The sequence below is a fragment of the Suncus etruscus genome, chromosome 5 (genome assembly GCF_024139225.1).
Source record: "Suncus etruscus isolate mSunEtr1 chromosome 5, mSunEtr1.pri.cur, whole genome shotgun sequence".
Taxonomy (NCBI): domain Eukaryota; kingdom Metazoa; phylum Chordata; class Mammalia; order Eulipotyphla; family Soricidae; genus Suncus; species Suncus etruscus.
The window spans coordinates 106,279,903-106,307,379 of NC_064852.1; the positions used below are offsets into that span (position 1 = coordinate 106,279,903).

General features: G+C 37.4%; 1 protein-coding gene across 1 annotated transcript in view; it reads left to right on the forward strand.

The window, feature by feature from the left end:
• Nucleotides 1-27,477, forward strand: part of COL14A1 (collagen type XIV alpha 1 chain) — a 275,987-nt gene that overhangs the window by 226,310 nt on the left and 22,200 nt on the right. The window contains exons 43-47 of the mRNA XM_049772885.1: nt 2,152-2,205; nt 3,223-3,294; nt 11,517-11,552; nt 12,500-12,566; nt 14,725-14,913. Of these exons, the coding sequence (XP_049628842.1) occupies nt 2,152-2,205; nt 3,223-3,294; nt 11,517-11,552; nt 12,500-12,566; nt 14,725-14,913 (418 nt within the window). The remainder of the gene's footprint in view (nt 1-2,151; nt 2,206-3,222; nt 3,295-11,516; nt 11,553-12,499; nt 12,567-14,724; nt 14,914-27,477) is intronic.

The following is a 27,477-nucleotide window of genomic DNA, read 5'->3' on the forward strand; positions in this document are numbered from 1 at the left end:
TGTTTTTGTTTTGTTTTGCTTTGGTTTTGGTTTTTGGGCCATGCCCGGTTATGCTCAGGGGTTACTCCTGGCTATGCACTCAGAAATCGCTCCTGGCTTGGGGGACCATATGGGACACTGGGGGATCGAACTGTGGTCCGTCCTAGGCTAGTGCCAGCAAGGCAGATGCCTTATGCCTTGTGCCACTGCTCCAGCCTATGTATTTTTATGTCATTCTTCCTAACATATTTTATTTAAATTCCACACATTTATTTTGACTGTATCAGTATTAAGTTTTATATTTTTATTTAACAGACCTAAGAAAGAATGCTTTTATCCATGTATGATGTGTGTTCATGTGTGTGTAATTTAGCCAGCCATCATTGCAGCTTTGTGACATTATATTCTTGACTAAATAACTGAAGTGAAATAGATACAGTAGTAATAAAACAGCACTAATTTGTTTGTGTAGACTGTGACAACCTATTTTAAAATCTCAGTAACAATTAAATAGGTTAGCATGAAATAATAAACATTATATATTTTTTCTTCCCAATTTAATATTGAGAGTAAAATAGGAAAGGAAACAGGAGAGCTATTCTGCATTGTAGATAGTCAAGGTCTTTAGCGATTCAAGGTCTTTCCATCTTGAGATAATATCCTCAAAACATGGCCTAGGAAGTTATTGCAGATGGAAAACAAAACTAAGGAATTACTCATGGGAAATTTTTCTGAGCCCGAACTGTATCTGGCCCCATTCCACTGTCCAGAATTCAGCCATGTAGTCCCAAGATAATTCCAAAGAGACAGGGAAACAGTCTCACAAGTGGCCACGCAGAAAAGGACAAACACAAAGGGTGGTTAACTCCACCATCCTTTGTCTTTTTTTGTGGATTCAGTAGTGTGCAAGTTCAAGCATATGACACAATAGCTTTGCTGATCTTTGCCTTTCCTTCATCTTTACTTCAAGTCACCCCACAGAACTTTTCTCTCAATCATACCCCCATTTCCTTTCTTCTACTGCTAGTCTTCACTCTTTAATACTTCAAGGTATGGAGAGAATTTGAATGTTGATAAGGAGCCCCAAGAAGATGAATTTTTATGAGCAAAATAAGTGGGAAGGACCATTCACTGGAAAAGTAACTTTACTTTTTGAAAGACAGTTAGGAGAGGCAGTTAGTAAGGCAGCCAGGCGACATGTGTCAAAGTTACTTTGAGATGGGAAAAACTTGGTTTGCTAAGAGATAAATTCCAAAATGAAAAGCCTATTTCTCTGTGTAGTAGATGGTGATGTTTTGGACAAAATTTTACGAACCTATTATAAAATTATATTGATGGTCCTTTTTCATCTTTTTAACTGTATTAGTTCACCCTCTGTTATTAATACCTATTGCTAATCCTGGAACTAAAGCAATAGTACATTGGGTAATAAGCTTGCCTTGTACATAGCTGACAGGGTTCAGTCCCCAAGCACAGAGTTAGGAGTAAGCCCTGTCCACATTCAAGTCATTACATTTTTAAATCATCTATAAAAATAAACATTCAGTCATTTAAGAAAAATGTTTTATAAATATTTTCTGCTTTCTGCCTTAATCTCTTCTATCATAGAACTGGAAACAAACATGCACCCATATGTTTGTCCATGATTCACATTCAATATCCCCACAGCTGTTAATGCTGTGTTGTTGCAGAAGGAAATGCCTCTCATGTTTCCTCACAATTCGAAAGAGTCTCAGTTTCAGATATTTTATTGTTCTGGGTTGTTAAGAATTCCCTGCGCCCAAAATCCCATACCCCAAACTCTTTTATATTATGATTCTTAATTCATATTTTTGCTAATAATTAATTATTATTAATAATTATTACTTATCTTTAAAATTATATTAATTATTAAAATACTTTTCTTTCTCATTGTTTATATTTTAAAAACACTTTTTAGAAACAAATGTCTCTTTTAGTTAGTAAGGGGTTGTTTTTACACTTAAACTCTTGCACTGAATAATTCAGGAAGGCCAATAGAAACAAAACTCTATTAAGAGTTCAAAAGTGAATTACGTTTTGATGTCCAAGAAAGTGACAGACTCAGTTCTACCCCCAGAATTAAATAGACTTCAGCACGTCTATTCTGAAATTCATGTAAAAATATTGACATGTGATGTGTCTTTATCACAGGGATTTCCTGGAAAAGAAGGATCCTCTGGCCCCCCGGGACCACCTGGGCCAATTGTAAGTATTTCCAGAAGTAATTGGGACAAGCTGTGCCTAGAAAATTTTTTTTCACTCAAGAATTTATCTTTCACTTTCTTGGCCATTATTCCTTGGGTAATAAATAACTCATCCCTTGATGAAGCTCTTCCTTAAACATCCTTTAAAAATAATTTAGTCGGGGCCGGTGAGGTGGCGCTAGAGGTAATGTGTCTGCCTTGCAAGTGCTAGCCAAGGAAGAACTGTGGTTCGATCCCCCTGCGTCCCATATGGTCCCCCCCAAGCCAGGGACAATTTCTGAGTGCTTAGCCAGGAATAACCCCTGAGCATCAAACGGGTGTGGCCTCAAAACCCAAAAAATAATAATAATAATTTAGTCTAGTGGTCCAGAAGAATAGTATAGTGAAGAAGGTTCTTGCATGTGGCTGACATGGCTTTGATCCCCGCATAGTGTCCTGAGTCCCATGCACCACCAGGTGTGATCCCTGAATGCAGAGCCAGTCCAAGGTGGCCCCTAACAAACAAAATAAATAAATAAAAAAAATATAATCCAAGGGCTGGGATGTAACTCAATGCCTTAACATTATCTTTGCAAGTTTGTGGTTCCTGAGTTTTGTCCCTGACGCTGCAAGAAATTAAAAAATAGAAATAATATGCCTAATATTAGATAATATTGATATGTTAATTAATACTATTAATACACAATGCATTAATAATATATAAATATGATCTAACATATTTAATAGTATATATAATTTGATAATCCTGTCTCTGAACTATTTTGCATAAAAGTCACCTGCATTTATTAGTTTTTATTAGACACAGTTTTTAAATTAAAAAACCACTAATACTGAGAGCATTAGACCATCTAAACTATTTTATACCTATTCTTTTAGTCAAGGTATGCAAGAAGGAGCATATGAGGAGTTATGAGGTTAAGACAGCGAACCCTAAATATGTGTGCTGTGCGTTCTTGAGATCTGATGTCTTCCAGAAGACTATGCACAGTTTCATCTTTGTCCTTGTTCCTTCCATTAGGGCATTCCTGGAGCACCTGGAGTCCCTGGGATTACAGGAAGTGTGGGTCCCCAAGGCTCTCTGGGACCACCTGTAAGTATGGAGCAATTAACCAGTCCATCATTCCATTGATTTATGTGGTTAATTTAGCAAGGATCTTTGATGGTCAAAATGAACTTTGGAAATCTGTAAAGAAATTCTAGAATAAAATGGATTTAAGATAAGCAGACATAAGCCCTCTGCTATGTTGGCTAAAGTCAAATGGTATCATCAAGAAACAGACAGCTATGTTTCTGCTTGTGTATGGTTTGTTACTTTAATTTCTTTTTTTCTTTTTTTTTTTTTTTTTTTTTTTTTTGTTTTTGGGCCACACCTGGCGATGCTCAGGGGTTACTCCTGGCTATCTGCTCAGAAATAGCTCCTGGCAGGCACAGGGGACCATATGGGATGCTGGGGAAACATATTTCCTCTCCTTCTCTAGCTTCTAAAGACTTCACCTGTTCCTTGGTTGGTGGCTCATTGTAATTTCTATCATAAGGGTATCTCTCTGATCATCCTTCTATCACTCACATTCTTCTCTGAACAAAGGATAGAGCAAGAGAAAGAATGGAAGGAGGTTCTCCATTTTTAAGAATATCTGTGATTGGGGCGGCGAGGTGGTGCTAGAGGTAAGGTGTCTGCCTTACAAGTGCTAGCATAGGATGGACCGCAAGTCGATCCCCCAGCATCCCATATGGTCCCCCCAAGCCAGGGGCGATTTCTGAGTGCTTAGCCAGGAATAACCCCTGTGCATCAAATGGGTGTGGCCTGAAAAACCAAAAAAAAAAAAAAAGAAAAAAAGAATATCTGTGATTATATTCAAGTCACTCAGTTAATCTTATATAGCCTACAAATACTTTATAAAATCACATTTTCAAAGGCCTTCTTGCCACCTAAGAAAATTTCAACATTTTTAAAAAAATTTAAGAATAGAGACAGAATAGTAGTGAGGGGAGAAGATTTTTGTGCCTTGCTAGTACAATGATTAAACCAAATAGTAGTTCACTTCTCATTCGGAAAGATACCTTCACTGCCCAGAACACTATATTCCACTTCTTTCTTGAAATATGTCTCAATAAATGCTCTCTTATTCTAAATGTACTTTTCTAGAGTATGAGTTATACAAGATATGAATATTTTTAAATGCATTCAGAATTGAACAAACTCAGTTTGTACAAATGAATACTTTATGTATATGCTAATTATTTAATTAATATTCAGAATAGTTTTTAATCATTTTTTAATTTAAAGAAAATGCTTCACACAGTTTACATAGTTGATCATGATACATTAATTTCCAGATAATTGAAAGCAAAGTTATTGAAAAAATAGAAAGAAAAAAGAAAATAGAAGAAAAGAAAAAAGAAAAAAGTATAATAGCAAGCATATTTGTGAAAATTTTTGTATCTTCAATGAAGTCATTAATACAATGGCAGAAGGTTTTGTTAGCTCTTGTTAACTGTTCATTCTATTAAAATGGGGTATTTCTTTAGGGATGACATCCTCAAACAAAGCACTATTATTTTAGGGGTATATACTCAGCTATCAGGTCTCCTGAAACAAGGAAGGTGTGGGGGGAATGTTCTCACACTCGTTCCACAAAGCCCTGATGACATCAGCCCCCAAACTGGCATGCCTGAAGATTTGTGTCTCTGAAGGAAATCATAGAGGGTGAGTGATAAGGCAGGGACATTGAGAAAGCAGCAATTCTGGGTAATGGATGCAGCAATCATAGCTTTGGAAAGGTAGGGCTTGGCCTACCTTCTCCTGAGATGACCAGCTTTCTACTCTGTGGGCAGGTGTAGCTATAATTTTTCATGGCTTGGTTTATATTTCATTTGAGATAAATGGAACAGGCCCTGGTCAAACATGGTGATTGCATTTGTGGGCATGTTTACAATTCCAGACTTCCCAGAAGAAGGAAGAGATGGAGAAATGGTGCCCAAAAAGCTCTGGTGATATCAGCCCTCAAACTGGTGTATCTAAAATATGGCAGATTGGTGTCCCTGCAGAGAATTGTAGAGGATCAGTGATGAGACAGGGAATGCCATTGGGGAAAGGTTGGTTCTCAGTGATGGAGGCATGCAAGCATTGGGATGAAGCCCACTATCTCCTCCCGAAATCTCCATCTTTCTACTGCATGGGCTAGAGTAGCCACAATCTTTTAAGGCTCAGTTTAATCTTGTTTGAGAAAAGGGTGGAGCTGGCCTGCTTTGAACATGGGAACTCTGTCTCCAAAATCTTAACCCTCAGGGCAACAAAAGGCCTCATATCTCTTTTTAAATAAATAAAGTAATCAATCACAAAAGAAAGTTTATTTTTTATTTTTTTATTTTTTTGGCCACACCCATTTGATGCTCAGGGGTTAGGCCTGGCTAAGCTCTCGGAAATTGCCCCTGGCTTGGGGGGACCATATGGGATGCCGGGGGCTCAAACCGGGGTCCTTCCTTGGCTAGCGCTTGCAAGGCAGACACATTACCTCTAGCGCCACCTCTCCGGCCCCAAGTGTTTTTGTTTTAATGTACACATTTAAGTAAATCTTAAATTATATCACTTCATAAGGATGTACCTTGAAATATATACTGATTTACACATTTGTGAACACACACACTTCTGTTTCTAGCATTCTTTGACTAAGAACTAATCTATTCATTTCACAACATTTTAGACATATGAAATGATAATTATGGGATAAGGGAGATAGTACAGGAGTTAAGGCATTTATCTTGCATGCTGTTGACACTGTTCAAATCCCTGGAACAGTCAGGGCTCATTTATGAGCACAGAACCAGGAACAGTCACTGAGCACCACAAGTTACAGTTACAAAATCCAGACCCACACAAAATGTAACAATTTGAAAAATAATAGCAGCATGTAAGTGAAGAGTTAGAATTAAACAGCTGAATTTGGGTAGGGAAACAGCCAAAAACAATACTAAAGAGAATTAATTTGGAATATGTTGGAGGGTTAGTGAAGTTGGGAATCTGAGCAAACCAAATAATGTAGCAATAGGGGCAGCAGAGAGAGGCCCAATACTGATGGTGCTTATGCATTGTTATAACAATTTGTATTTTTATTGAGAATGCTAATTCTATGATGACTTTTCAGAACCAGGGTAAAAAACTGCTTTTGTTGAATATACCATCTTTACAATGTGGGTCCTGGACCATGAGATCATTCATTCCTCTTTCTTTCAGCACTAAAACCCTGTGAATCTATGAATGTAGCTTCTGTATTTTCCTTTCTTTATGTGTTAAGTGCTCCTGAAATTAAAGAAAAATGTGTCCATCAGTTTTTTTTTTGTTTTTGTTTTTTGTTTTTTTTGCTTACATCTTCAGGGAGTATGTGTTTTCCCTCAAAGCATACTTTGGTGGAGTTATGTGCTTTTGCTTGCTCAGGGATTTTTATTTTATTTTTTGTTTTACTTAGCAAAAATCAAAGGATAGATGTCAGAGAAGTTGAAATAGGAAATACCTTTTGCTGGACAGATATTTCACTAAATGGATCTTCCATTGAGGCCCTTTACTGTGTCTTTTTCTTACTTTTTTTTTTGGGGGGGGGGCTAAACCTGGCAGCACTCAGGGGTTACTCCTGGCTCTGTGCTCAGAAATCTCTCCTGGCAGGCTTGGGGGACCATATGGAATGCTGGGGATCGAACCCGGGTCTGTCCAGGGTTGTCTGCATGCAAGTCAAATGTTGTATCACTGTGCAATTCTTCGGCCCCCTTACTGTGTCTTCAGCTATTTAATAGCATCATGAGGCTGAGAAACTTAAACCCCAACAAATCCTCTAGACACCAACCTACACTTGATACTGTGCTTTTTCTTTATTACTATAATTTCTAACTTTCAAACATTTAAAACAAGTCCACTTAAGAAGTTCGAGCTAGCAATGAACATGCCAAATAGTGTTTTTGTCCAGAAACAAAAATACTCATCATCAAGTGAATTTTAAGAATTGACTCTGGGGCTGGAGTGATGGCACAAGCGGTAAGATTTGCGCATGAACTGCAGTTAGATCCTCTGGCGTCCCATATGAGCCCCCAAGCCAGGAGTGATTTCTGAGCGCATAGCCAGGCATAACCCCCAAGCGTCACCGGATATGGCTCAAAAAACAAAAAATAAAAATAAATAAATAAATAAAAAGAGAATGGACTCCACTTAAAATCTAATTCCGAATCACTGAGTGAGATTTGGGGTGGGGGTGTATATTTTCTTTTTTATCATAACTTAATTAGGAAAAAGAACATGATCATTGGAATGGAAGATATTGGCTAGCCAATTTGTTAAGTTTCTAATTCATGGCAGTGTCAAAGAGTACAGGGAAGTAAAGTGCATGAAATCTTGAGTCCATGCAATAGGATTCAAGTCCCAAGTTTCTCATTTATTTCTTATGTGACTTTGGACAACTTTTTAACCTACAAAAAAATTATTTTTATTGCAGTTGAAGGAAAGATGAATTTCACAGTTTTGTCTTCCTCAAACTTTCTAAACAAAGAGACAGTTCACTGTCTCTCAGAATGTTGGAGGGCCAGACTATAGTTTAAAGAAAAAAACTGAACAAATTCCTATGCACACTGCACATATCTTATTTTGCAGTAAAACAAAACAAAACAAGAACAAATGCAATATTTAAAATGAAGAACAAATAAAGTTAAATCAACAACTTACCAGTATTTCTATGGGAACTATGGGCCTTATTTTGGTGGGCCGTAGTTTGAGGACCCTTGCCTGAGACTGAGAGGAGGAGTTGAGAGACAGAGAGGGCAGAGAGTTGGAGAGTACAGCACACATCCACACATATGTATTGCAAGCCTAGGACAAGTCAGCAGCTAAGCAGGACAAGCAGTGACAGCAGAAACACTGAGCAAGCTGGATAAATGTCCTTGATAGGCCACATGTGGGCAGTAGTTTGGAGACCCTTGATCTAAGGAATAACTCTCCTGAGGGAGAGTTAGAAAGATTAAATTAGTACATATAATGAAGCAGTTGTAAGGGTTTCCTGAGCCGTTAATGGCTAAGCAATTGATCAAAGCACTTCGTATGTGCCTTTTTTAAAGGAAAGACGTTTGCCAAGAGTGAGGGGAATGAAAGTGGATGAGAAGGAGCCTAGGGACAATAGTGGAGGGACTTGACACTTTGGAGATTAGAGTGGCACAGCGACACTGTATGCCTAAAACTATATTGATACTATTGTAAATCATAGCATATCCATCTAAAAACATTAGTGGGAGCAACCCCACTTATGCTCAATGGGTATTCCTGGCTCTTGTAAACCATAGCATATCCATCTAAAAACATTAGTGGGAGCAACCCCACCTATACTCAGTGGCTATTCCTGGCTCTGCATTTAGGTTTTATTCCTAGCAATGCTTAGTGGAAACATATGGGGATTGAACAGATCAGCCACATGCAAGGCAAGTACTGCTTGCTGTACTATCTCTTCGGACCCTAAAACTTTTAAAATATATTAATAAAATGGCATTTGGAGGTGATTAATATGTGTTTTTGTTTTGCTCCTGTGCTTTAAAGCTGGGTCCATCAGTAATTTAGTAGCGAGTTAATGCAATCTTCTGTTTTGTTAAATTTACTAGTGTTCATTACCAGGTCTTTGGAGACTTGGTCTCTCCTGTGGTGCTTAAAAAAATGAGGAAACACTTGGACCAGAGTGATATTACTGTGTGTGATGTTAGTATTCCATGTGACTTATTTAGGTTTAATCATATGAGCTCCTGAAACCTCCAGGTGTAATCATTTAGCACAGAGCTAGGAGTAGGTCCTGAGTAAAACTAGATGTGACAACAAACCAAATAAATAAAAATAAATGAAGGAACAGGAAAAAAAAGTTTTCCATGCCTATAACTGGGGATTATGGGCATTTTTCTTGTCTACAACTGACTCTGGGTTTAATTCTGGCATCACATAGTACCACAAGTTCCAATTATGGGCATGATGCCTGAGTATATCATAGTTTTCTTCTCTCTCTCTTTTATTTATTTTTCAAAAAAGGCAGTTACATGAAGAGTAATTCACTTGTCGAATAGACTTGAAAACTTGTTTATTCGGGCAATTTTTCTATTGATAAACAGATGTTGCCTTTTCTAAGCTGTAAGTGTATAGTACCAAAGAAAGATGAGAAAAATTGCTGTACTGAAAATGAATGAGAATGAAAGTCTTTTGTCGGGGCAGATGGAAGGGAGTTGCAATGGTCCTGGTGTGAGATGGCAAGGACATGTGGGGTATAATTGAAGAGTTGGATGTAAGAAAATTTGCAGTGCAAAATATGTGTGTTTTTGAGAAACACGGGAAGAGAGGAGAAAAGATAATCCAGTGATGGTTTTGTATTGACATTTACTTACTCAGGAAAGTGAATTATGCTTCTATTTCTTTCTCAAATTCATCTTCAGTGACAGCACATTTGTTGCTTTGAAATCAGCTATAGTAGTTTTGTTTATGTCTCTCAAAGTATAATACTGTAAATACTTCTATAATGGAATATTTATCAACTATAATAGAAGTACTTACACCTTAAAAAATAGCGAACACTGTATATTAAGGCTTTGTATTTTTTCCAGAAATCCACTTTAACCCCACTGTGAGGTAATGACAGAATTGTGATTTGGGGTATTTGTTAACTATAAAGAAGTTTTAGGATAGATATGGAGTTTGCTTATGGGCAAAATAATTATATGGGCCTTTGAAGATTGTAGTCCAATTAGAATCAGCCAAAAACGTGGCAAATTCCATCCATAAATTCCTTTCATTAGCCTTTTGGAAGAGAGGATACAAATATTTAGTAACTATTACACTGCCTCAGAGTTGAAAGAAAATGATGAGTTCTTTTCCAAGACATCTGTTTTGTATTATAAGTATATTTTCATAGCAGAAACACTAAAAACACCTATTATTGTTAAGTAAAATTTTTTATAGTAATAGTAAAGTTCCTTATAGATCAGAGGAACTAATTCCTCTGAATTGAATATTTTGACTGTGCTCAGATAATTAGGGAAAGAAGAAATCTTTTATTATTTGGGAGAAAAGCAGAGTGTGGCGTTTCATGAATTTCATGTCTGTCTTCAACTCTCGACTTAGATAACTGAACACACTTAGTACATGCTGTGCATGTAGAAAGCTGAGATCACTCTGCCCTACCTGGTCCATTGAGTACCACCAGAACGGATCCTGAGAAAAATGCTTGTGTCACCCTACCCCCAAACAGAACAAAAAAACCTTAGTAAGATTGGGGCCGGGCGGTGGCACTAGAGGTAAGGTGCCTGCCTTGCCTGCGCTAGCCTTGGATGGACCGCGGTTCGATCCCCCGGTGTCCCATATGGTCCCCCAAGCCAGGAGCACTTCTGAGTGCATAGCCAGGAGTAACCCCTGAGCGTCACCGGGTGTGGCCCAAACACCAAAACCTTAGTAAAACTGTTCCTTCCTCTAAGACACATTTTTAAACAATTATAATAAATGATTTAGTGATTTAGCAGAGATTTCTGAAATAAATTCTGAAACATTTATAAAGTATAATTCATAGAATCGTGATTACTGGGAAAAGTTGGGAGTGACGTATTTAGTGAAATTACTGGTTATCAAGCAGGATAAGTGTATGTCTCCAATTTTTTAATAAAAATTATTGTTTCTAGCTTTGGAAAGGTAGGAGAAATACAATGATTTAAAGAATTACTTTGCTTAATGAGATTACAAATTGTTAGTTCCGAATTTCTGCTGTATATCTACTTCGGTTACATGAGTACTAGAGTTAAGAAAATCATCACAGGGACCGGAGTAATACCACACGGTAGGGTGTTTGTCTTGCATATGGCTGAGCCAGGACAAACTCAGGTCCAATCCCCGGCATTCCATATGGTTCTCTGAGCCTGCCAGGAGCAATTTCTGAGTGCAGAACCAGGAGTAACCTCTGAGCACTGCTGGGTGTAGCCCAAACACAAAAACAAAAAACTCATCACAATAAATTTTTTAAAAAACAGTTTTTATGGGCCCAGAGAGATAGCAAAGTGGCGTTTGTCTTGCAAGCAGCCGATCCAGGACCAAAGGTGGTTGGTTCGAATCCCGGTGTCCCATATGGTCCCCTGTGCCTGCCAGGAGCTATTTCTGAGCAGACAGCCAGGAGTAACCCCTGAGCACCGCTGGGTTAAAAAACCGCTGGGTTTTTTTGGCCCAAAAACCAAAAACCAAAAAAAACAAACAAAACAAACAAACAAACAACAGTTTTTATGCTTGGTTGCAAATAACGTGACCTTTTGAATTTTTTACAGGGAGTACCTGGGCCAAAGGGAGAGAGGGGGGAAAGAGTAAGTATGCACCATATGCCATAGCTCTGATTACTAAGCCTGACTCTATTTAATATCATTGTGTAAGTCTGAAAAAGAATAACCATTACCATTATGGTTATTCATAGTTTTAAACCATTCTTTATTTCCTTAACTCATAGCCTTAGCAAATAACCTGTGGGCTAGCTGATTTCTAGGTGATATTGCTACTGTCCTGCTAGATGACCTGACACCCATTTCTTTAAGGATAGGAGAAATTCCACCTCAAGATGAATTGGCTGGAAAAATTATGATGGGTAGAAAATGCTTCAGCAGAGTCAAAGCTCCATTCCAGTGCCAAGTCGTAAAATGGGGCTCATAATTTTTGTGAGGAGCCAATACTGATATATCCAGGGAAGGCAGTGGCAAATAGAATCAAAGAAATGTCTAGGAAATAATAATACACTTATTTTAGGGACTTTATCTCCTCATTTAAGCAAGTGTACAACCTGTTAACATAATTGTGCTTCTGGCAATAGTAGAAATAGCCATAACATGGGGCTCATCTAGTTATCTTAGTGAAAACCTGAGCAATGAGTGGGCCCCATTAATCTACTTAATGGCTCTAATTCCTTTCCTGTGCACTATCATCAGTAATAAATAAGCCAGAGCCTGAAATAATGCTCTATTTTATAAGCTCCCAAGAGCTTATAAGTGAAGCACTAACTATATATGGTTTGATTTCAAAATAATTACAATTATTAACATCTGAAACCAGACATTCTTAGAGTTATTAGTTTCATAAAGGAATCTTGAACCATGAGTATCAAGTTGCTTCTTTCTCCCCATATGCCACTGTGGTCCCTTTTCTCTGTTGGTGAGAACCAGTGATCCTGGGCGGGCATCATGGGTGAAATCACCTTGTGGGTAAAATCTTACCATATGGCTGACTTTTGCTGGGAGTCCAAGTTTGCTTTCTTCTCACCCAGGGGGACCTGCAGTCTCAGGCCATGGTGAGAGCAGTGGCGCGTCAGGTGTGTGAACAGCTCATCCAGAGTAAGTAGCCACAGATGCTAGTTTCTGGCTTTTGTTGTTGTTATTTTGGCTGTATTGAGTTCATATCACAATGATTAAGATGTTCAACATGAGGGTTTTCCCAATGCCTACCTTGCAGAAGAATTCAATGGCCATAATTAACAGGGTGTTGCTTTCTGTTACTTACGGAAACTTACATTTTCTGGGGGTTTACTGATTAAAGTAATGCTTCTACTACAGCTTCATCTTGGGGCAAGATGTCTTAGATGCTGTACAAATTCCCATCTCAACCTGTTTAAGAGATGTTTAAAGATTACTCAAGAGTTCAATGTCATGGCAGATGCCAAATACGACTGTGTCATTTTCCTAATAACTCTTATTTGCCCAGACAGATAGAACTTGGCTACCCTACCCAGATCAAATTTTGTGTTTTGTCCTCATTTTTTCCACATGGATAAATAGGGTTTTTTTTCCCTCAAGAACTGGGCACCTGAAAACCCAAGTTATTAATAACTGTCCTCACCAAGAGATTTATATGCTACTTACTAGGTTTAAGTCTTAACCTTTGGGAACTAGAGAGAAATAGTACAGTGGATAGGGCACATGCCTTGCATGCAGCTGACCCAGCTTTCTTCCATAAACCTCTCCAGGAGAAATCCCTAAGCACAGATCCAAGAGTAATCTCTGAGCACTGCCATATGTGGCCCAAAAACCTACAAACAAAAACAATAAAAGTTAAGAAAATGAATTATTGAATGAAGCAGACTTTGTGAGAGTAAAAATGGAGTTCTCCCGCCCCCTCTTGAAAGTTCTTAGAAGTAGCTTCTAGGAAATGGATGTAAGCAGGAATAGATCTGTAAATTCAGGAAGTCATGTCCATGGGGCCAGAAGAGAGAAATAATTATAAACTGTGTGTACAACAGTCTCTTCTGGGGCCAGAGCAGTGGTGCAAGCGGTAGGGCATTTGCCTTGCACGCACTAACCTAGGATGGACTGCCGTTCGATTCCCCGGCATCCTAGGAGCAATTTCTGAGCACATGGCCAGGAGTAACCCCTGAATGTCAATGGTGTGGCCCCAAATGGAGAAAAAAAAAACAGACTCATTTGAGCAAGGCCTGACCTATGTGGCAGCCTAAACTATGTCCTCTTACACCTCAGCTTCTTCTGGGTGCCTCATTTCACTCTGTACTAGCTCAGATCCCAGTTTATCAATTTTCAAATTCTTTAGTCATCTGGATTTTATGCCAAAACTGAGAATAGAATTGAGGCCAGAAAGGATTACAGTGGAACTATACGAGGCCAAAATGAGAGGCGCAGAAGTGATAAGGGCTTCTAAGTCCTGGTCAACCTGAGAAACTTAAACAGAAACTAAACCAGTGAAGGCACACTTGGTTACCTCATCAGGGGATCTACCTGTACTCTGGCCCAATGGTGAGAGGTACCTCCTCTCAGATTTGTTTCTCTAATCTAATGATTGTTCTACCAATGACAACTGGTCTGCATTTAGGTCTGAGTGTTTGAAAACTAATTGATATTAATCATCTAAAAAATTCACCTATCTAGGAAAACAGCATGAATGATGCCATGAAAAGTTGTCATTATGGTCCAGATGCTTTATTAAGCTGTAGACCTATTTTACTAAACTGCCTGTATCTGGTTTAAGGGATTATGCAGCTGGATTTCCACAAAATTGAACTATTAAAAGTTCCTAAAGTTAAGAAAGATGCAAAGAAAGGTCCTGTAAAAAAACACTTGGCAATGAAGAATTGAGTAAATGAAGTCTGGGGATTTGTGAGGAAGAGGGCAGTGCCAGCAGTATGAGTTGGAATAAAGATAAATAATGGTAGGAGTGTGAAATTACTGGAGAAATGGGGCATCTACCAGAAGATTTAAGGTCAGATAAATGTTGGGGTGAGAATAAAATTTATGACTTCTGCTCAATGATGTTTACTGATGCTGGAAGATTCCAAATGCATGAGATGTTGACTTGTCTAGAATCCAGATGTTAATAACATCCAAAGTCAAATGTAACTAACTTTAAGGAGAAACTCCACATTTTTGGAGGAGTGTGTTTTTCCTCTAGGAGGGTATCAAAAATCATGTGCTGCTCTGACAAATATTATTGCCAGTCGATGCTTTCTTCCAGTTCATTAAATGCTGTCTCTGCCCTTTGCCTCAGATCACATGGCCAGGTACACGGCCATCCTCAACCAGATTCCCAGCCATGTCACATCAGTCCGGACTGTTCAAGGACCTCCTGGTGAACCTGGAAGACCAGGGTCACCTGGAACTCCAGGAGAGCAAGGACCTCCGGGTACCCCAGGCTTTCCAGGGAATGCAGGTGTGCCGGGAACCCCAGGAGAACGAGGTAAGCTGGAGCATTTCTTTCTTTCTTTTTTTTTTAAGTTCTAGTTTCAACTTTATTTTTTTTTTAGGTTCAACTTTTCTCTATACTATTTCTTTGGAGAAGAAATATTTCTTTTTTTTTTTATTTAAACACCTTGATTACATACATGATTGTGTTTGGGTTTCAGTCATAAAAGGAACACCACCCATCACCAGTGCAACATTCCCATCACCCATGTCCCAAATCTCCCTCCTCCCCACCCGACCCCTGCCTGTACTCTAAACAGGCTCTGCATTTCCCTCATACATTCTCAATATTAGGACAGTTCAAAATGTAGTTATTTCTCTAACTAAACTCATCACTTTTTGTGGTGAGCTTCCTGAGGTGAGCTGGAACTTCCAGCTCTTTTCTCTTTTGTGTCTGAAATTTATTATTGCAAGAATGTCTTTCATTTTTCTTAAAACCCATAGATGAGTGAGACCATTCTGCGTTTTTCTCTCTCTCTGACTTATTTCACTCAGCATAATAGATTCTGTGTACATCCATGTATAGGAAAATTTCATGACTTCATCTCTCCTGACAGCTGCATAATATTCCATTGTGTATATGTACCACAGTTTCTTTGTTTGGAGCATTTCTTTAGCAGAGTGACAAAGCTGATATCTGAGAGGAAGTTGAGAGTAATGGTTGTAAAAAAAAAACAAAACCTACCACATAGGTTCTTCAGCTTCCAAATATTTAGCAAAAGCTATGTCTGCCTGTCTGAAAAAAAAAAATCAAGACTCCCAACACATTTCTGAGATGCTTTTGAGGAAGTGGAAGAAAATCCCTCCCCCTCCCCAGGTGAATGAACTGGAAAACAGGTTCTTTCTATGAGGTAGAAGCTCTAGAAAATGCTTGGAACAGATTTGGATCTGATTGATCGCAGGAAGTGAACTGACTTTTTAGATCACCTGCCTTTTTGTGTGTAGTGTCCATACTGGACCACTGCCAAGGTGGCATTGACCTCACCCTTGAGCTATGTCAGCACAAGCCAGCAGGGCCAGATAGACGATGGCAGCCGGAAACTTTTTTTTTAATTTTATTTTATTGAAATAATTGTGATCTACAGAGCCCTTCATAGTTGAATTTCTGATATACAGTGAGTCAGGACCCTTCCCACCACCAATGTCAACTTCCTTTCACCCAGAGAGCATCCTATACCACCACCCTTTGACCACTGGCCTGCCAGTGTAACAGCCCTTTTGAGGCTAGATTGTTAAAGTTTAGGGCTCTTGATTCTGTTGTCATTGACTTTGGCTTGAATATTTAGCTCTGTATTTATTTATTTCCCCACCAATGTATCTGAGACCACTTGGTCTTTCTTTGATTCTACTTATTGGAAACTTTTTAAAGATAAAATACTTGGCTTTATCTTCCTAGTCCATGTTTTATTTCCCTGGTTTGTTTATTCCCTGGTTTTCTCATTTTTTATTTTCCTTTTCTTCTTAAGTGTTTGTGTTTTAAATGGAGCAAGGCTTAGTGTGTTCTTCTAATTTTTATAGGTTGTGGTAGTATTGTGTAATATCATAAGACTGATTGAATGCCCAGTTTACCTTCCTTCTTGTCACAATAAATTGGATCTAATAATCTCAAATTCATTTGTATTTCAGTTAGTTCATTTTATTTGGTTTCTTTATGTAACACAGGAGTAAAGTAATATGGTATATGTGTTTTATTTTCATTTTATTTGGAGAAGAGGAGGGGAAGCCCTCCTAAATAGTGCTCAGGGTAAGAAAGAAAACTGACCATTTTAAATATGGTCTACAACTGACCTCTATAGAGAACATAACTGATACTCATGGAAAAGATCCCCTTTTACAGATATTGAAAACCTTATAAGTCGCAATATTACATTAATTATTTCAGCAAAAATTAAGTTTATTATTATTCCATGATTTACCAAGTTGTTCAGAATACAGTCATTTCCGTCATTAAATGTTCAAAAATCAATCTCACTACCAGTGTGAACTTTTTTTCACCACACCAGGGTCCCCAATTTAGCACTAACCACCTCGCTTGCCATTTTACGGGCACAAATTTACTTCATATTATTTGTTATAGCACAAGAGCAAATGGAATTATCAAAATTTAGATCAACGAAGGTCAATATGAAATAATTATCATATCTCTCCTTGATGTCATTAAAGTCAGTGTCTAAGAATTTATTGGGTTGTGTTTGGTACTAGTCAAACCTTTTGTTACTGTTTAGGCTCTCTGAGCTTGGTAGATGAATATGTAACTTTCTTGTTACTTATTCTTGTCATACTATTGGGCTGGCACTGCTATAAAAATTTTGAAGTATTTCTCTTGCAGCTATGAGGTTCAAAATTTCAAGTTTTGTAATCAATTTGGTGGCTTGGCAGTTTGATAAGATTAAGTAATAAAACTGGGAAATTTCTGTTAGGGTGTAGGGTGTGGCGCTGGGCTACTGTAGTTTTTATGTTAAAAGGGGAAGCTGCTCTCCTTCTTTCTGAGAATTCCATAGAGCTGGACCAGATGACCCAGAACATATCAGGAGTGAGTATCTTCTTTTGAAGATACTTTTGGTAGAGTAGCTGAGTTGTTTTTATTAGGCAATGATGAGATACTGCTGTTCTCTCATTTTTTGCATGCAAAAATGAACCTTTCCATTTTCAATCAGTCCCCATCTCTAACATGTTTTTTCTTGCAAACCTGCAATAAAACCTAGAAGCTTTGTATGCCTCTTCCAAGAGAGTTACAAATGCTGAGCTAAAAAAAAGAGATGAAAAATATTTTAATTATAAAATCAGTCTTATTCTCAGAATGGTAGTTATAATTGCCCTGGAAACGCCAGAGCAACCGGTTGTAATTAGAATCTGGGTTGTGTTTTGCATCTGAGAAATCACCACTGCCAAAACTTTCCCTCTTCTCTGAGACCCCTGGCATAGTCTATCTCTTATTGATTTGCCTCTTTTATACTTCAATAACTTACAGATTTATGTAGAAACAGTCCTAGTCTGGAGTATGCCTGCACTCTGATTCTTTGAGTGTGTCTAGTTTGACTTAGAAGCAATGCAATTCTCTATAGGTTATGCCTGCATTATGATTCCTTTTTGGGCCACATGTAGATATGCTTGGGGATTATTCCTAGCCTGTTCTCAGGGATTATTCTTGTCAGGCTACAGGATTCATGTATAGTGTTAAGCATTGAATAAGTTAAATAAACACCTCACCCACAGCACTCTCTGTGGCCCCTAAATAATTTGATTCTTGCTGATACTCTTTTGCTTTAATAAATGACTCTCTGTACTTGGTTTCTCTAACTCATCCTTGCATTGCTCTCTCTCTCTGTCTCTCTCTGTCTCTCTCTGTCTCTCTGTCTCTCTGTCTCTCTGTCTCTCTCTCTCTCTCTCTCTCTCTGGTAAAATCAAGCATTGCCATATTTTTCATACCATAAGATGCACTCCTCCCACAAAAGATGGGGGAATTGTCTGTGTATCTTATGGTGTGAATTCTGTTTGGAGTTGAAGCCTGAGTGCTGAGGAGAAGAGCATATACTAACCACTTGACATCCACAGTGTAATGCCCCCTTTACTGTGCAAACATAGAACAAGTGATACTTGTCCCAGCTGTGAACAACAGATAGTTCATTGCTCAGGTCCAGCTCTTTGTGATACTCAGACCTATGGATACTTGGAGCCAACCAGGTGGTGCTCAGGGGGGTCCTAATATTTCCTGTTCCATGCCAATACGCCATATGTTTCTGCCTATTTACATTTGTTCACATTATTATTACCCCTTTGCAATCGTCTATCCTTTTCCTGTTTTACATATATCTTTCAATGTTTGTCTAATTCCTTTCTCCACAAAAAGTTTCTTTTGATCTTCTCAGATCACAAATATCTCTTCCTCTAGAAGACCCAGTCCTAGTGACTGTCTTTCCTCCCATTTTCTTACTCATCATATTTTAGTGAATAATTAAATAGCTTGGGTGGTTTTCCTTTTCTGTTCATTTTAGGGCAATACCAGCAATGCACTGGGGTACCCCTGGATCTGTACTTAGAAATTTCTCCTGGTAAGCTCAGAGGACCTTATAAAATGCTGGGAATTGAACCCAGTTGGTTTGTACAATAGTTTGTACAATGCTTACACTTAATAGGTACCAAAGAGAATCATTGAGATGATGTGGCCCAGCTTCATATTTTCTTTCTGATGAATTTTTCAAATCAACATATTTAGAGAAAGGCACAATCTTCCCTCAAGAATACCAAACATTTGGCAGCCAAAAGGTGACCACCTCTGTCAGCAGGATAATTCTAATGATGTTGTAATGGATATGCTATGACTCCAGAAGCAGAGCCAGTGTCTGAGTCAGTCTCGGCAAGTCACAAGTTGCTTTTGTATTTTTTGGAAGTCCTATCCTTGCTCCTGCCAGAGGGATGCTGCCAGCTCTCCAAGACCATATGAACAATTAGACCAGGAACTAATCACCCAAGAGTACTCAAACAGTAGCACAGACTACACTTACAAATAAGAATCTCAATTGTATATTTATATTACATACTTAGATATTCCTAAAGAATGAAGATTGCAAAATCTTGAATTCACAACAACATTGATGAGGAATAAAATAGTGGGAAGTGTTGTTTGAGCATAGGAGAGGAGGACTATGTTTAGTGTGGTTATAGTTGAACACCAACTGAAAATATTGGGGAGAAATGGCTTGAGTTTAGAGGGGAAATTTAACATTTTTTCATCCCAGGTAATGTATTTCTCTTGAAGTTAGACTTTGTTGCTACAAGTTGACTTTTTACTCAGAAATTTTTAAGTCCAATATCCAGTAAGGATTTGAGAGAGAAAAATGTCTGCCTTTAAGTAAAAAGAACATTTGAAATTTAACAACTGAAGACATTTGAGCTATTATTTCCCTTTATGATCTCATTTTACAAAAACAAAGAAGCATACACAAATACTGAGACCCCAGAAGGCTCAAAGTCAACCAAAATCAAGGACTGAAAACAAAACCAAAGATAAATGGGAGTTATTTTGTTGTATGAAATATAATTATTAAAGACCACTATATTTTAATGAGTAAAAGAAGTATTATGGGGCCAGAGAGATAGCATGGAGGTAAGGCATTTGCCCTGCATGCAGAAGGTCGGTGGTTCGAATCCTGGCATCCCATATGGTTCCCTGAGCCTGGACATTGCCAGGAGCAATTTCTGAGCACAGAGCCAGGAGTGACTCCTGAGTACTGCTGGGTGTGACCCAAAAACCAAAAAAGAAAAAGTATTATTATGAAGTACTATTTTTAGGAAAGAGATGAATTGTAAAAACAGGATCAAAAGAAATATGATGGTTGAGTACTGAGTGTTAAGTATTGTGGAAGCCACTTAAAGGAAATTCACTTCTGCTCAGGCTTCCTAAAAGTCTTTTTTCTTTAACAAAATAAAAAGCACGATTGAATTGACATTGACAGTTTTGCTAATGTTTTTTAAACTTTTGACACATTATGCAGCTAGAAAATCTATTTTTCATGATGTTGCAATATGCACATGCATATAATATAATGATGTTGTAGCAACATATAGCAAGGCAAAAGTATGAATATTCTTAAAATTATATCTTGGTTCTTTTGTCACCACTGAAAGGTTGAGAGGCCAATATTTGAAATACACTATTTCAGTATACGTTGTTTGGGCAACACCATCATTAACAAAAAAATTTAAAAAAGGATTGCATTTTATGTAAAATAAAAAAATGTGTGGACCAGAGAGATAGTACAGCTGATAGGGTGCTTACCTTGCTTATGGCAGACCTAGGTTTCATTTATGGCACTTTTTATGGTTCCCCAAGCTCACCAGGAGTGGTCCGTTTTTAAAAAACAATATCTTTATTTAAGCACCATGATTACCAATATGTTTGTAATTGGGTTTTAGTCATAAAAAGTACACCACCCCTTCACCAGTGCAACCTTCCTGCCACCAATGCTTTCATCTTCCTCCTCTCCCACCAACTGCCTGTATTTGAGACAGGCATTCTATTTCTCTCACTCACTACCATTGTTATGGTAGTTGTCAGTGTAGTTATTTCTCTAAGTGAACTCACCACTCTTTGTGTAAGTTTCATATTGTGGGCTGTTCCTTCCTGGCCTTATTATTATTGTCTCTGGGTATTATTACCATGCTGTCTTTTATTTTTCTTAAGTCCCACAGATGAGTCAGACTATTCTGTATCTCTTATTCCCTCTGACTTATTTCACTTAGCATAATAGTTTCCAAGTCCATCCATGTATAGAGCTAAATTTTATGACTTCATTTTTTCCTGGTAGCTGCATAGTATTCCATTGTATATAAGTACCACAGTTTCTTTAGCCACTTATCTGTTGTCAGGCATCTGGGTTGTGTCCAGATTGTGGCTATTTTAAATAGCACTACAATGAATATAGGTATGCAGAAAGCATTTTTGTATTGTGTTTTTATGGAAAACAATATGGAGATTCCTCACAAAACTGAAACTTGTTCCCAGCAATTTAGCTCCCAGCTAAAATGAACTTTTTAACAGATTTGCATGAGATGCCACCAGCATATAATAAATTGTAGAAGAGTTCTGCTTCTTCATGACTCCTTGAGCTTAGAGCTAGGAGAAAGCCTGAGTAGCATCAAGTGTGGCTCCTTGCCATCCTCTCACCTCCTCCCAAATGCTGTTCTCCCAAGAACTATGCAGTATCTTCTGGATAATAGTTCTTTGGATTCTGGGTTTTGACTTTCAGAAAAGGGATTGGCTCAGTCCTTATGGCTTATTCTTTGTTCCCAGAATGGTCACTGTGATGAATGGGTGCTGACTTAACTGATCTTAACTGGTCTCTACTCACAGTCTTATGTCACTTTTACTGGACTCTGCCGAGTCCAGTAATTCTATTTCTAATTCTGATCTCTGCATATTTCTGCTTATCATTTCCATATGGATCATCTGTTTTTCCCTTACTCCATTCATTTAGGTGCTCATCCCTACTGATATGTTGGAGAAAATGCTTTATGAAATTTAATTTCTTGTATTTACTTGAAAATAACTAGACTATTTTTCTGAATTTAATCTTCTGTAGTTACTTTACTTTCCATGATTTGAAAAAAAATTGTATTAGAGGAAAAAACTTCTGATAAGAAAGAGTGCTGGCAATTTGAAGCAACTTATTAATAAACTCTACATTGTTTAGCACATTGCCTCATATTTGTGTAGATAGCTAGGTTGTCAACTGTTAGTGTCATGTACAATAGAGGACCTGAATTCCAGTTAGATCCATGTGATTCCAAAATGTTTCTGCTTGCTCTATTCTATCCTATTGCCACCTTATAAATCATTGTTTAGTGGGATGAGAAGGTGTCACAGAAGAGATGACAGAACTGTGCAGGACCTGGTGAAAAAGTATAAAGCAGGTCTGCTTTATACTGTCCTTCATAATGATGGAAAGCAGACATCTGAATTGCTAGGCTGACCAGAAAATCTAATGGCTTATGTTCATGCCATTTTCAACTTTTGATGAACTTTCTTCTGTATTGCTCTAGTTTTAAGATATCAGTTAGTAGTATGCATACTTGAGGAGCCACAGAGAAGGCACAAAAAGAAATATATCATCTGTTTACTTGACCCACCCTGGCTTTACCAATGAAGTGCCTGGGCATATTGAACGAATCCCTCTGGTTCAAACACCAGAACACTGGGAGACGTGGATCTGGAAGCTAAAGTTGACACAGGAAATAATCCACACAGTGATAAGGTACAAGAATGGGTTCAGGAAATCTAGCACTCAAGCAAGGAATCCAACCACACAAGTTTTCTGCTCTTAAGAAAGAACGCAGCTCAGTAGAAGAAGACTGAAGAATGGGCCTCTGCCTTCCTCAAATGCACGGTTTTATTGACAGAAATCAGGCCACACTCTAGGGTGGGAGAGGAATACCAAGTAGGAAATAATCCAATATCTCATCACCAGATCACACTCTAGGGTGGCATACCAATATTGATTTAGGGTAGGACCAGTAAACTAACACCCGGGAAATCAGAGCTGACAGTCTTTGTGAACTGCAGCAAGCTGTGGGCATTAAAGCCCTACTAGTTCTACTAAATAATCCATCAGGCTGCACCACGAGGAGACTCACTTGATTGGCAGGGCATGGAAATAAGTCTCTCCCACCAAAATTTTCAGGAAGCTGTAGTTTTCAGGCTTATGTACAAATTTATGTACCTCACAGGAAAAGAAAAGTCAGACCTGATATTCATCCAGGTTTCTCACGTCTTTTATACAATCTCCAAAAAATAATGTCAGTATGGTACATACAGTAAAGATTTGCAGATGTAGGACTTTCTGTGTGACATGCAAGGTATGTGTCTTAACCCTTATGCCATCTACCCAGCCTCACTTTCTTTTTTAATTTTTAATGCTTTTCTGAAATTTATTATCCTAATTGACAGCCTACTTTATGTTCTAATAAATTTTGAGGTATCGTGATGCATTGGATAACTATGAATATAATAAAAATTCATCAAAATATAAATTTTCATGGCTATATTTTAAATTTTTTAAGAATTATATAATTTCAGCATAAATTGATGTTGTGAAAGAATTCTTATGGAATCTGCTATAATAGGTCACATATCTGAAAATTTGGAGTTCATATCAATAGCCAATATACTTCCAATGTCTCATGCAAGGTGGTAAATAAAGAAGATGGAAACCAAGTAATTTAACCTTGATTTACTTCTGAGAATTTTAGAAAATAAGTCATGTCATTTGACTGTGATGGTGATAATAATCTACAGAATAAAGAGAACATGGTGAAAATAATATAAAAATTGGAATAAAATATACAGAACGGAAAGAGTTTGAGGTATCAATTAGATGTGTTGGCATCTAGTTTGATTATTGATGGATGATCTTTCCTAATATTTATTCAGCATTATTCTCTTTAGTTCCATTCATATAGTAACAAATTGCATGATTTTAATACTGCTCGATTGTATTAATGCAATACAGTTGTGTGGTACTCAATTATGTGATATAACCAGTTTTTCAGTCATCACTTCTTGGGTTGTATCTGGAAATTGGCCATTGTGAATAGTGTTTCAGTGAACCAGATACACATTTGTCTTTTCTGAAAAGAGCCAAGTGATTTTTTGAAATTGGAAAATTATTCCCCTTGAATTTAAGCCTGTGCTACCAAAAACCAAATTTCTAAATGGCCCAATGAAAAGAAATAAAAGCTTTAAGGGTTAATTATTATTAGTTCTTATATTCTTACGGCTACCTTGAAAAAAGACCTTGTTTTAACTAATAAGAAGAAAGGAATAGAACAGAATGAGGATATGGAACACTGGAGCAAACACAAATAGAGAAAGTATGAGCCATAATCTAATAGAAATGGTAGGGAAATACCATGTAATTTACCCTGAATCTGGATTCCCATTATGTCTACTTACTGTTTACTAATTCCTAAGACACATTTCAGCAAAAATAGATAGAACAACTCTATGCAAATATTTTAAGGAATAATCATTATTGTGAAATAAAAGTGTGCAAGAAAAGCAAATAGTCAAATAACTTAGTCCAATATGCAAGCTTTTAGCCCAGGAAACATGATTATGCTAGAAACTAAACTGAGAAGTTTTTTTTTTTAGATCGAGAAGTTTTAAGAGAAAATCAAGTACTAGCTTGATTTCAGATTGCAAGAGAGAATTAGGATTTATCTTTTTTTCCTTTTGTCTCTGTTGTTAAAAATAAATGGTTAACACAGAAGATAAATTTGGTAGAAAATCTTTAGTCATGAATTAGGAATTAAAGCATAGTAATTGTGATCCCAAAATGCCAAAATGATAAGGATCTGAGATATTTCTTAATTAATGTCCCTTGTATTCTGATTTATTCAGGATAAGTTATCTTTATAGAAAAGATCAATTTGATTAAACTTGAAGGGCTGATAGAACCTTTATAATTTGCTGATCAGTTTTTAAATATTGATGTTTTTATAGGTGATAATCTTTTTATAGCATTTTAAAATTTGCTGATAATACAGGATTGTCTTTTTCTGTGAGAGATGAACTAAAGAAATGACTAGAAAAACAAAGATTTTTCTTTTACCTCTTCATGAGTTATCTGGTAAAGTCCAATTTGAGTGTAGATTGTTTTTTAGGACAGATATTTCTCTGAAAATCCAATGTATTATATATCCTTAATGTACTAGAAGATATTGTCAATGAACTATTTTCCTTTGCAATTTTATTTTTATTTGTTGGCTTATAAATGTTGTTTTTGTGTTTTTTCAATAATTACTTTAAGCACAGTAGTTACAAAATTGTTTGTGATTGAGTTTTAGTCATACAATGTACATCTCCCTTTACTAGTGCACATTTCCCAACACCAGTGTCCCCAGTTTTCCTCCCACCCCCATCCACCCTGCTTGAATGGCTTAAAATTAGCCATTTTACTTTTTTTTCTTTCGTTTTTTTAAATAATATCTTTATTTAAGCACCTTGATACAGACATGATTGTAGTTAAGTTTCAGTCATATAAAGAACACCCCCCCCCTTTACCCAGTGCAACATTCCCATCACCAATGTCCCCAATCCCCCCTCCCCCCACACACACACCTGTATTCAAGACAGTCATTAGCACAGTGGTAGAGTGTTTGCCTTGCCCAAGGCCAACCCAGGAGACATTTTACTTTTATCTCTCACTCTCTCTTTCCTTCTTTTCCCCCTTTTGACACTGTAGCTTGCATGAAAGGGTACCATGCATATCACTTTATTCTCTTTCAGCATTTCTTGTCCAGAGTGATTAGTTCTAATTATTATTGACATAATGGACCCTTCTCTACCCTAAATGCACTCACCACTCTTTATGGCAAGGGTTCTTAAAGGGTCCTTTGTGTTCCAGGCTCTAATCTCTGTTGTTTCTGGATATTATTACCATATTAACTTTGATTTTTCTTATTTCCCACAAATGAGTGTGATCATTTCATGTCTATCCCTCTTTCTCTGATTCATTTCACTCAGCATAATACTCTCCATATCTATCCATGTATAAAAAAATTTCACGACTTAATTTTTCCTAACAGCTACATACTAGTATTCCATTGTGTAGATGTACCATGGTTTCTTTAACCAATCTTCTGTTAATAGGGACTTGGTTTCTTTTCATATTCTGGCTATTGTAAATATTATAAATAGCTACAATGAACACAGGAGTACAGAGGGCAATATTATATTGTGTTTTTGTGATCCTGGAGTATATCCCTAGGATTGGTACTACTGGATCATAAGGGAGCTAAATGTCCAGTTTTTAAAGTAATATCCATATTATTTTCCATAAAGGCTGCACCAGTCTACGTTCCCCTGCATCTTTTATTTCATAAGTTTTTCCTAGAGAAATGTAAATTGACACTGATCATTACTGTAAAGAGAATCTCTATCAGTGATATATTGCTATGTAAAAAATCATCTTAAAATTTAACAGTTTAAAACAAAACATGTAAGTTCTTTTTGGGCGAATCCGAGATTAAGAAGTGGATACTTTGGGCTCAAAAACATTCATGAGGTATAGGAAAGATATCAGCCAAACTACAGTCACATGAAGATTAGTGGAGCTAACACATTTGTTTCAAGATGGCACCCTCCTAGTTCCTTTGACAGAAGGAACTGACTATTCACTTATATTAAGCATGAGAGAAGTAGGTCTCTCTCTAGCAGGGTGGGGGGCCTTAAATATTCTTGCAACATACCAGCTGCTTTCTTCAGAGCAGTGACCCAAGAGAGAGATCAGGGTGGAGATCACAATGCATATTTGACTAGTTCCAGAAGTCATATTTTACTTCCAACATATTCTATTTATTAAAGGAGTCACTAAACCCAGCCCTTATTCAAGTAGAGTAAAATTAGGCTGTATATTTTGAAGGGAGGAGTGTTACAGAATTGGTCAATATGTTTTAATTATACTCCTCTCAAAATTAAACTGAGACCCTCTGGCCTTGCATGTTTTCATTTGTAAGAATGAGTTCCAAACTGTCTGACTTCTAGGACACTGAAAAATGAGGGGTACTTGTGAAAATTTGACTCATGCTGTGTTAGCCTAGTTTTACCATTTAAATGGGTGTTTTTCTATCCCACCACCTTTAAATTATTTAAATTCCAGATGTAGTTGTTTAGAGGGAAATATAAGCAATAGATTTAAGCACCACAAAAGAGTAGTACATTTTAGAAAATGTTTCACAGAAAACTAAAGTTTTTTTGTGTTACTATTTCATAGATTAATTTTAATAGAACAAAGTCATTCTAACAAACACTAAAATAATTTTCTTAAAGGTCACTGATAAGTTAAAATTATTGACCAGGGGCCAGAGAGATAGCACATTGGCAGGGTATTTGCCTTGCATTCTGCTAACCTAGAATAGACCTGGGTTCAATCCCTGGTGTTCCATATAGTCCCCCAAGCCAGGAGCGATTTCTGAGCACATAGCCAGGAGTAACCCCTGAGTGTCAACTCCTCCTCTTCTTCTTCCTCTTCCTTATCCTTCTCCTTCTTCTCCTCCTTCT